The 11,854-nt window shown below is 39.0% G+C and overlaps 1 protein-coding gene across 2 annotated transcripts in view; it reads left to right on the top strand.

Annotated features, from left to right (window-relative positions):
- Positions 1-11,500, top strand: part of tmem132e (transmembrane protein 132E) — a 432,688-nt gene extending 421,188 nt beyond the window's left edge. For both annotated transcript variants that reach the window (XM_028031671.1, XM_028031670.1), the window contains exon 9: positions 5,012-11,500. In XM_028031671.1, coding sequence (XP_027887472.1) covers positions 5,012-6,082 — 1,071 coding nt within the window. In that variant the 3' untranslated portion in view covers positions 6,083-11,500. The remainder of the gene's footprint in view (positions 1-5,011) is intronic.
- Positions 11,501-11,854: the final 354 nt, after the last annotated feature.

Consider the following 11,854-nt stretch of genomic DNA (forward strand, 5'->3'; position numbering starts at 1 on the left):
AAACGTGAATGAAATTATATTTTAAAAAATGCAAACAAACTTAACTGGTCACTAATAAAATACGGAATCCTTCAGGATCAAAACCTCAGACGTTTTTATAATAATTCCTTGTTTATTTCAACTGTGCGGTGAAATAAATGTGTTCCAAAGGGTGTCAACAAGCACGCAGCAGTTCCTCTTTTGAGCAGTGAAGTGCTTAACGTGCTGTCAGGGAGGATGCCAGATAAAAGCTGAACTAATAAGTTTCCACTCTGTTCCTTTACAACAAACTAAATACCAACTGAGCCTGGAGCAAAAGCACTCCTAAAATATGTCCAAATGTATTCCACAAGATGGATTTTGCTCTTCAAATTAACAGCAACGACATGTAGATTTTGTTTCATTCGTTTGTGCAAAGCAAAAGGCATAGAGAGGTGGATCTGTGGGACGGATTAATTGGGATCCTCGCTTCACCCAGAATAGAACGTGAACATGTGTTCACCCTCCTCCAACGTTGCTAAAAATGCAGCAACATCCACACAGAGCATGAGTGAAGGAGAAGCAGGCATTAAATCCCAATTTTTCCTGCTTTCCGCTTCTTGGCCACCTTGAAATTTAATTATTGTAATGTATTGTCCTAAGTGCTCTCCAAGGCCAGGCAGTAAAAGGCAGCCAATTTCTCCGGCGGCACATCTCTCGCCAGGCTGCTGGCTGAAGCTATTTCAAGCCATTTGACTTCGTTTGACTGGAAAACTTTCTAAATGTCTGCTATTACTGTAGAAATGAATGAAACGCATAAATCCTGATAGACGTTTACAAAAAAAAAAATGCCGCCTTTGCATTTTTCTCCATTGTAAACCAAGTGCAAGTTATCCCCAAATCAACTTTTTTCTGCTGATAAACTGTCTAAATAGGTTATCTAGAGTTCTGTGCAAATTATGACATTTTTGTTTAGTTCTGCAATATATTGCCTAAAATCATCTCAGTGCTGCCCTCCTTTGGTTGAACGGTGTTTACTGCAAGTGAATTATCCTGTTTGTTAGCGTTTTTGTCTGAGTGAGATATAAAATGATCGCTCTCAGACACACCATAAGTGGTAAGTCAGGAGTTGGCAGAGGGGATTAGCTAGACTAATCCCCTCTGCTCATCCCCACACTTGACCACGCCCCCTGTTTGTCCTGACTCCGCCCACTTTGGAGTTTTCCTAATTTTGTCGGAGTGGGTTATGCTTCCACAGGTGGATAAATTACACTTGAAATAACAGAATCCAAGTCATTTAGTCACAATCTAAGATGGTGCAAATGTTTGCTCAACTCATGCATATTTTATAATGCAAGCTGTTCTGTTTAGGCATGTAATACTAGTGAAACTTAATCAAATGAGCTCTTGGAAATGATGACATTATATGGATTCATAGAAGCAAATGGTTCCGATTCAGTGCATAATTTATAATTGGAGCCATATTATTGCTTTTTTACTGAGATGACAGGTTTGCCTTTTTAGAATCGTGTCTCCGAACCTGAAGCAAAGTGGGTATACATTTGTTAGACACCTTCTAAAATCTGTTGAAACAAAATCCTGCCTCTCTTGTCATCAGTCCTACTGGATGTTAGCTGACGTTTAAGCACGCTGCTAACAGAGGACGCTATCAAACGCTGCCTGATTACAGGGAAGGGAGGATTTAGTCTGTGGCAGATTTTCATCCAATCTTTCTCCAGAGGGAGCATGGACGTAAAGAGTGAAAGAAAAGAAGAGATGAGACAAACACAAAGAGACAGACTCATCAGTTGATGCACGTACTGATGGCGCGTCTTTGTCTGCACCTCTTCGTTTACCAGCACAACCAAAGTCAACCTTGAAGCTGGTTTGTTCTTGTGCTCATCAGAGACAAGAAGTTCCTTTCCAATGTTAAGACTTTAATTTGGGGAGGGCTGTCCGGTTGTTTGAGAAAATCTCCTGAGGTTTTGGGTAATGGACTGTCAAAGATGCTCAGAGTTGGGAATTTGAAAGTTCCTCTGAATTATATCAATACAGGAAGAGTCCACGGCTTATCAGAACAGCTCTCCTCTATTAACCCTTTAACAACATTTTTACCAGCATTTTACTGAAAAGTCTAGCTCCTCCTACAATGAGCTCAACAGATACGCAGTTCCACCATGTGTTTGCTATTTGCTGCTGGCTAGTCTGAAGGAGCAAAGTGAGGAAGGGCTGCTCTGTGAGGTAGAAGCTTGAAATCTGCAGTTCCGAGGAGGAGCTGTGCCTCAAAGGCGGGTCTAAGTCCACCTAGGCGTTTTGCTTAGATGAATCGTTGCCTTGGCGATTAAATGATTTCTCAAACATGCATAAAAGAATAAATGCAACACTTCAGGTATGTTTTGTTTTTTATTGCGTGAGAATACATTTATTTTACATGTTACTTCCCCCATAACAAAACATTTGAGTTAGCCGTGGTTCACGCTGAAGAACTAGGTTTTCCTGGTAATCGATTTTCTGTTGTGAACTGATTTAAACAACAAATATTATCTAATGAAGACATATTTTAAGCCAAGTATCCTATACGAGTTGCATCTTCGGTGCAGTAAATGATGTTTCTGCTCTGTTTCAGCTACAAGTTAATGACGCAAACAAGATCCAGTCTGGTTAAAACTGCTTTCTCCTTAATTCCCCTTGCTGCAGAACTCGACAGCCATGACACGTTTGTTTGACAGTAATCTTTGCAAACTTGCTGCTAGAGCTCTGCTTCCTACTTAAAAAATAGAAGAAACCATAAAGAGAATGCCTGTAAATAATTTTGTGCTCGTTCACCCTTCAGAGGATCGCACAGGGAAAATCTAGCTGAATTTATTCACTGAGATCAGAAACGGAAACATTCAAAGAACCGCAGTTACTAATGAGATAAAGGCTTGTTAAATGTCGTCACATTTACAATGTGGGTTCGGCCATCTTATGCTCATCTGTTTATTATCCTCTAATGTTATTATGACCTAATTTAATTGACAGCTTCTCTAAATCAAAAAGATTTTTGTTATTGTTGACCTTGACATGACGCTGTTCTGTTGTACCCTGATGTGTTCTGGTATGGCATCAGATCACATCAACGCATTCGCTGTAAATTTGATTATTTATGGAGGACTGATCCTGCCAAAATTGGCAATAAATATAGAAATTGTTAAATAGCTCCATAAAGTAATTAGTGTAGAAGAGTTTTTACAGAACTTTACCAGACATATTAAGTAATATGGGAAAATTATGAATATTCCAAGTGATTTACATAAAGTTAAAGAAAATTTATTTTCCTTTACTTTTCTGACCTCTGGACTGCAGAAAACTAACATGTTCAAAGGAGCCAATGTGCAGCTCAATCTTCAAAAACCTGCAGTTGTAATAGTCAAGGCCTTGGCATTGTGTGTTCCTGACTACATGATACACACAGCAGACAACAAGGTCCTGTCTTCAAATTATTTTTTGTAACTCTTTTCTACAAGAAATCACTCAGGTTTCTCCAATAGGGCTTCTATTTCAGCAAAACATTGTAGACCCCAAATAAAGTCGAAACAAGATCTTGTTTCATATCGCTGCAGTAAGATGAACTCACTTCATTTGCCTTGCTAATTTCAAAGTCCACAAAATAATGCATTTTATTTGAACTTATCCATGCACAACTCTGACAGACAGATCATAAAATTTGAAAAGCCTTTTTATCTAGACCTGGCACAAGTTCTTTTAAACTGCTAAAATGTTGAGAGCAATGTTTTATTGATTTATAGAAATAGAAAGTTTTCCTTTTGACCTTGTTTTTTTAGATAACTTGACATTTTGTTGTTCACTTGATGTAAATTAACCAATCCCTTTAATGTGTCCTATTTATATGTTCTTTGATCAGTTTTGGGTTTTTTTACCCCTCCAGGGGGTCTTTTGTGGGCTCTAGTGTCCCTTATATGATAGTAGGCTGACAGGAAACAGGGAAGACATGCGGCAAATGTCGTCGGGTCCGGGAGTCAAACCCGCGACGGCCGCGTCAAGGACTCAAGGCCTCCAAATACGGGTCGCGCTATTCCCTACGCCACGACGGCACGCCCCCCTTTGATCAGTTTTTAAAATGTCTTGCGACATCTTAAGTAGACAACCAATGACATGATTTGGGGGGTTTATGAATTTTAAACTTGTTAACAATCTACACATTATGCACTTTGTTATATTTATATTTGTGTCTCTGCTGCTTCTAAAACAGTCCAAGCACTAAAAAACACCACCCAATTGTTTTTTGGCAATATTTTTGCTTTATTTGTCCAGGTTGTCCCATTGAGATCTAAGATCTTGTTTACAAGAGAGACCTGTTTTAATCAAATAAACAATATTACAAACACAGCAACAAAAATAACTTAAATGGGTTTTTTTGTGTAGCCATCTCAAAAGCCTCCCTATTGGTAGCATTCGACGAGCACTGCATTGTTACCTAGCAACCTTAGGGAAGTCCATGCCTGTTACCTAGCAACCCAAGCAGAGCTCCAGCATACTTGGTGAGCTGGAGGGTTTTGCTGTATAATGGATGCTGAAGAAGACAAGTGTTTTGTTGTTGAATTACCATCTGGAAACCACTTGCTGCATTCTTGTTGTTTGTGCAGGAGGCTCCACTTGTGCTTTTCAAAGATGTACAGTTGTGTAATTATGCATCTTTTTGCATCCATTTTCATGTCCAAGTGTAAATGTTGAGTTTGGGGTGGGATGGCCAGCAGCAGCTTATTTGGATTTAAAGAGACAAGACACCCTAAAGCAGCTCATTCTCTGAGGCAGAACTGAGCAGACTAAAATCTCATTATCTAATAAAGATTTTGAGCAAAATAATCTGTTAAACATGTCTTATATAACCCATAGACTTATTCTTACCTGTTCAAGAAAACATAATAGGTCATCTTTAATAGCGGTAAGTAAATGGAACAGAGAAACTTGCATTCATATGAAATCTTGTAAAGGGTGAAAACTTATTTTTGTTGAAACTAGAAATATAATCTGTCTCTCTTCTCCCTGACAGGAGGCCAGTTTGTCTGTCTGGATGCTGTTCAGCGACAACACCGCCGCCCCTCTGACTTACTTTGATCTCAAAGACTACAACCTCAATGCCTCTACTCTGGACGACAAAGTTGTGTCAGTATCCCAGGAGCCGCAGCAACGGTGGCCTGTGGTGGTAGCAGAAGGCGAGGGATCAGGAGAAATGGTGCGTGTAGAGATGACCATCTGCGAAGCCTGCCAGAAGACCAAACGCAAAAGCGTCATTGCATCTGCTGCAGTTTCTGTCAAGGTCCGCTTTGGCCCAGAGGAAGACTCGGAGGAAGAAACGACCACAGAGGGCGAGATTGAGCTGGCATCTGTCACCAGGCGGACAATCATTGATCCCAACATCAGTGGAAGAATTTATGATACTTCTAATGAGCAGCCTGCCAGTGTTCCCATTGATTACACTAATTTCCCCACCATCAGCAACCAAGAGCAGCCGACTGAGAGTGATGGAGAGGAAGGGGACGATTTTGTGCATTCGCCACGCAACATGACTGATCTTGAGATAGGCATGTACGCTCTACTAGGTGTCTTCTGCTTGGCTATATTGGTGTTTCTAATCAACTGCATTGTTTTCGTGCTTAAATACCGCCATAAGCGCATCCCGCCTGAAGGCCAGGCCAACATGGACCATTCTCACCACTGGGTGTTCCTTGGAAACGGCCAGCCGCTCAGGGCCCAATGCGACCTTTCTCCACAGCAGGTGGAAAGTCCCAGCAACCCTTTGGAGGGTGTACAAACTTGCTGCCATGGGGACCACCACAGTAGTGGCAGTTCCCAGACCAGCGTTCATAGTCAGGTTCACGGAAGGGGTGATGGCAGCTCTGGCGGTTCAACGAAGGATAACGGTGAGGAGGCCAGTTCACCCACCTCCAAACGCAAGAGAGTCAAGTTTACCACCTTTACCACCCTCCCCACAGAGGAGCTGCCCTACAACTCCATCCCCATCGCAGATGAAGAGGACATTCAGTGGGTTTGCCAGGATATGGGCTTTAAAGACCCAGAGGAACTCCATGATTACATGCGCAGAATAAAAGAAATAGCCTAAGATTGGAGGTGCATTGTGAAAGCACTGCTCTCGACTTTCTAAAGAGACAGTTCCTTTCTATTTTTCCCCTTTTTTCAAGCAAGTGAAAGATGGTTTTTCACAAACTTTAAGGCCAACAATTGTTGTTCTGGTTAGGGTTTGTTCCATGTAGTTTGCACAGTGCTGTAATCTCATACACCCTCACACAGGAGAGAATGCAAGAAGCCAAAGACTCGACCGGAGGATCTCAATCACAAGAGACGTCTCTAAATCTTGGCTGTAGGAAACATGTTTCACTTGGAAGCTGAGCCATGGAGACATACGAGAGCTGCTGCAGCTCCAGTTTTTCAGGATTTGACTTTTACAAAATCCTGACATGGACAGGAGTACAACAAGGGTTAATGTGTTTCAGTGGCTCAGCAGGACTCTGCAGTACTGTACCTACTCCAAACAAAGGGGCCTTTGATGAACAAGTAACTGTCAAAGACTCTAATTAAAACCTGTTTTAAAATAATTTTGTTTTTGCCAAAGTAGAAAAAGCATTATTTTATTGGCAAAACCTTTGTTGTTGTCGGTGTAGCACATTCATGATTTGTACTCATCTTCATTACGTATATTTTCTACATTTCGTAGGTAGATGAAATCAGTGCCCTACTACAGTTCCTGGTGTTCCTGACAAATCTGATGCCTTATAAAAACGGTCACAGTTCACTTATATCAGTGCAGACACTGTTTTCTCACTGTTAGGAGGCTTGAGACGGCTTAGTACAGCATTAAAGTAAAACACTACAGCTGTTCTCCAGCCTGAAGAGATGAGCGTTGCATGAAAAGGTAACCTAAGGCACAATCAGCCAACTTTTTCCAAATTTGTACATGTTTATAATGTAATTAAACAATTATTCATACACATTAATAAACTAAATGTTACCATGCTTTACACGCATGTCATGTTGGGCTTACATACATACAGACATTCCTCTTTGTATATAATTCTGTCAAACTGGAGTTGCTTAAAATGTTCCAAGTTTCTTTCTCCAAGGAGGAGAAATTGGAATCTGGTTGAACTCTTGGGATCTTTAGAATCTTGTGGTCGGTCAAAGTTTCTCCACTGTATTGCTGTGACAGATGTAGATTTTTATTGCTCTGGAATCTCATTTGACTGTTGATGTGGGAATTTGCTATGCATACGTTTTAACAGATCAATATTTTTGATGATTTCTTTCCCTTTTCAAGCTTTGCAAGCCTAAACTTTGACAATGTAGGAAACTGAGAAATACACCAATTGAGCTGTATTTGAATTGCTTAGTCATTCACTCTTAAGTCATACATATTGCAGCAACGTTCAACTTTCTCATCCATTAGAATGCCAACGTTTCCACACGAACTTTGATGCAAGTGTTTTTGTACCCCCAGGAAGCTACAGCTAACATCAAAAAAATATATCAGGGTTTTTCGACTTAATAATGTCCAAAGATGCTTATTGTCTCAAGTTCAAAGTGACTCATGCTCAAATTCTTTAAAGTTCAACTTGAGATTTTAGTCAAAACCGCAGAATTTGCCAACCAACCAGCTCAGATTTAAGTTAGCATTTTGAGGTTTTTATAGCAAATAACTGGGAATATCCTCCACAATTTTGAAGTGCTGTGGCAGTGAAGTGGCGTCTGTCCCACCATCCCCTGCTTGGTTCTCTAGTGAAAATGTTATTTTGACCGAGTGAACATTTCAAACACAGCTCTGAATGCATTCTGACTGAGCACAGCCTCCTCTAAACTCCACAGAAATGTGAAACACCCTTAAAGAAGGTCACTGAATATATTATTGATTTTGTTTCATCATTTACATCCCAGCCATTTCATGCTGTCCCATTCTTTTAGCCGCATCACGTTATATCTGAATTCCATGTTTTATTAATAAGTTCCAATAAACTTGGAATAAATAAACTAGAACTTGCAACGTTGCCCCAAACTAAATATGAGCAGGACCACAGTGTGTTGGCGAACAGCAGGACAAGGAGGAAGAAAGGAAAGTGTTGCTGCTGGCTGTGTGAAATGTGTGGGTGTGTTCGTGAGGTTGTGTTCACTTTACAGACGAGCCAGAGCAGCTGAAATCAAGCCATCTATTTTAGTTGTGTTCATTGTTGCCTTTTAAAATGTACCTGACACTGAACATAAATATTAGTCAGAGAATTAAAGAACTTTAGAAACTGAGATTTCAAACAGAATATCACCGTCTAGACAGATAGTTTTCATTTCAGACAGCGTTTCTTTTTTCTAGAGATGACTTTTGAAGGTTAACATTTTTCCAGCTCTGATCTCACATGAAACATATTCTACTAGGGACTAATGAGACAACCATGAGATCAAAAATTACTTTCTAGGACGGTTTCCTCTTATTCCCTACTCTGGATTTTAAGGGCTTTGATTTATTATTTTTTTTTCTTTTACCCAACTGATTTTGGCTTATTAAAGTCCTTTTTATAGTCGGCATCATCTTACCTGCTTTTCATCCCCCCATGTTCTTAAATTAGACACAATCCAGAAATATTATGCAAACACATGTTTCACAGGAGAAACTGAAATAGTTTATTTCTCTCAGCCTGACATTTACTGTTTGATCGTGTGGTGGAACTGTTTGCTAACAATGTAAATATTGGCGCAAAACCAGCTTCAATTTAGCTTAACATTTACAACTATCAGTAAAATATTGCTTTAGCTCGTCCACATGTACATAGACTCACAGTTGATATTCATAAATCCTGGATTGAGTTTAATGTACTTGCTTTGCTGCATGCCCTCTTTCTGTTCTGTGTGAGAGAAATGAATGAGTTGTAAAAAATGTTTAGATTGCAAGGTGAAACTTTACTGTTGAGGTGTCTAAAGGTGCGTTTCGACTGTAGACTTTTTTTCTAGAAGCTGTGTTCTCTCGACATTTTCTCAAAGGGAAAGTTTCAAGAGACGTTTAGCAACAGAAAACAGCCCTGGAGGTCAGGTAGGATTTTTTAAGATCCCACCGAACATTCATGGTGGGTTTACAGTCGCTGGTTTTTGTCTGGGTTCTCTCAGTCATTTTTATTACAGCTCATTACTTCATTTAACTCAGTGTGGACTTATTAGTGTTGTTTGTTGTCATGCAGAATATAACGTTTCATAGATATTACATTTTTAAAAGGTCAGTTAAGTGGAAAAGAGCAATTGTAAAAACACTTTAAATTAATCATGGACTACTTTTCTGTTGTTGGAGGGATTTTACTTTTGGCCTTTGCCTTTTTCTGTATCAGCTGCCACTGTAGCAAGGCTGCTACTGCACTCTGTAGCGTTTCCATTACAAATGTGAACAAAACTTAGTCAATATTCTGCTAATGTCGAAAAAAAGCACCATTTTGCAGTTGCAACACTTCCATTAAATAAGAAACGCGATTGAAATCACACATAAATACGTTTGTTCATGTGATGTCATTACAAAAAAACATACTGCCCTGTTTTCCTCCAACTAACTACTTCCTGTCGTTTTCTTCTTCATGGTTTGCGCCGGAGGCAACATCTGGTCGTTGATCATGTGACTCATGTGATGCAAAACAACGTGTTTCCACTGCAGTTTTGCAAAATAAGCCTAATTTTATTTGGGGGGGAAAAAAAATCACCTTGTAGGGTTAAAACTTTTTAATGGAAATGTTTTTTTGGGGAGGTGGGCGTTTCAAAATTGACTTGTTTCCATAAATCAAATTTATTTTTGAAATGTCAAATTGTGCAATTATATTGTCAATAGAAATGCAGCTAATGATGCCAAAGTTAATTTGAACAGCTTTTTCCCATGTTTGTTTTAGTTGTAACTGCTGTTAAACAGTTATAAGCTAATTGTTTAACAGCAATTGGTCTAGTTGATGCTATAAATGACTTTGTAAACTAAAAATAATTTATGTTCTTCCTAGTTATGTATTTCCATGACATTTGGAGAAATTTTGCTTAAGTTTTACAATCCAGTTACTGTGAAAGATTCAGAGGTTAATGTGTCGAAAATGTGAAATTCTCCCTTTTCATCTCAACATCTATAAAATGGGCCGATTTGCCATTTCCATAAAGTTTACAGTTATTTACTGAAGCCATAAAAGAGTGAAGATTAATGTTTTATGTCAATCGAAGCTTCATTTTTGATTACCAGTTACACTTTTCCATAAAGTTTGAAATGATTGCACTTATATTTTATAATGTAGCTATTATGAAAAAATAGGTTTAATTTAACTGTTTTTGCTGCCACAGATAAAGAGGCATTTGGTGTAATTAAATTAACCTTAAAACTGTTTTCCTGTATCACTGGACAAAAAGAAAGAAAAACGTTTCATAAAGTTTCCATGTTTCCATCTTTTTCATACCTATTACACATTCCCATGAAGTTTTACCTATTTTTTATAAAGCATTGTGAAAGAATACAGTTAAATTTCAGCGCTGTAAAACTCCAGTTTCTAATCCCAGAAAGAATTTCTTTTTTTCTTTTCCGACATCTACAGTTAGAATTAATTTTAAAAAGTCACACATTTTCATGAACTTTGGTTTTACTTATATTTTAGAGTGTAAATGCTGTAGAAGACCAAAAGGTTAATTACTGTAGAACTTTGCAATCTCAAATGAATCTACCATTTTCCCTGTCACACATTTCTGTGGAGCTTTTGAAGAGCGTTTTCTTATCTTTTAGGATGTAGCCTCCAGAAAATAATCAGAGCTTAGGATTTTATTGCTGTGGAAAACTGAGGAAGAACCACTCTTGTGGGTCCATCTTAATTTTCCCCTTCATAAAAGAAGCAACTAGACGGGGCTGAAGTAAACCTGAAAGGTTATAACAGATGACTACAGTAATTACAGTCGAAACGCATCTAAAGTTTGCTTCCTGTTCAACCACAGCATGAACTTCATTCATCAGTTTGTCAGTTCAAATTGTTTCTGTTTTTTCTTTAAATCTCAGGATGAATGTAGACTTCCCAAACAAACCTGGCACTTCTGTGTTAAATGTGACTATGAGCCCAAACTGGTGACCGTTGAAACACAAAGTGGAAAATATCAAACAGCTTCTTAATTCTGAATTTCCCTGACTTGTTCATGCATTAAATATTCAACAGTTAGATTTTTTTTCCCTCTTCATGCATTTTGTCTTTTTTTTTTTTTTGTATCTTGCTCTTGTTTTTGTGTTTTCTTCAAGCTGCTAACAGAGACTCCTTACAGTATGTAAATGAGAATTTTGAATTGTATTCCCCACCCGTCACAACCACACAGTGAACTGTGCACGACATTCACGGCTCCAGTTTTCCTGGACCAAGTTACCACCACACTGACTATAATATTGTAATGTACAGAGCACTGTTAAATTTTCTGTATCCTGCTGAAAACAGACCCTTGTATTTTCCTGTTAAATGTAAAGTACTAAAGAGAATCCAATACACAAGTGAAACTGTGTCTGTTTGACTTTCTAAATGGTGCAAAACACCCACAAAGACGAGGTCAGCATTCCTGCTGATTTTTTGTTGGTTTTCTGTTGGAACAGTGCAGTAAGTAGCCTCTTGTGAGACCAATTTGTCCATTTTTCTCTGCCTGATTTGATCATATCCAGGCTGACGTCCTGCTGGTTTTTGAAGTGAATATATCATTGCTTTCCACCCCTCACTGTGCACAGTTTGAGGACCATCCAACGATTCCAGCAGCAGTGGGAAGACGCTCAGATGGACAAAATCCACAGTAAGGGGTGTCTTCTTTAACTCTGGGGTGTTTGGTCCTCCTGGTCCCTTCAGTGGGTCCCTTAAATTAA

The sequence above is a fragment of the Xiphophorus couchianus genome, chromosome 11 (assembly GCF_001444195.1).
Source record: "Xiphophorus couchianus chromosome 11, X_couchianus-1.0, whole genome shotgun sequence".
NCBI lineage: Eukaryota > Metazoa > Chordata > Actinopteri > Cyprinodontiformes > Poeciliidae > Xiphophorus > Xiphophorus couchianus.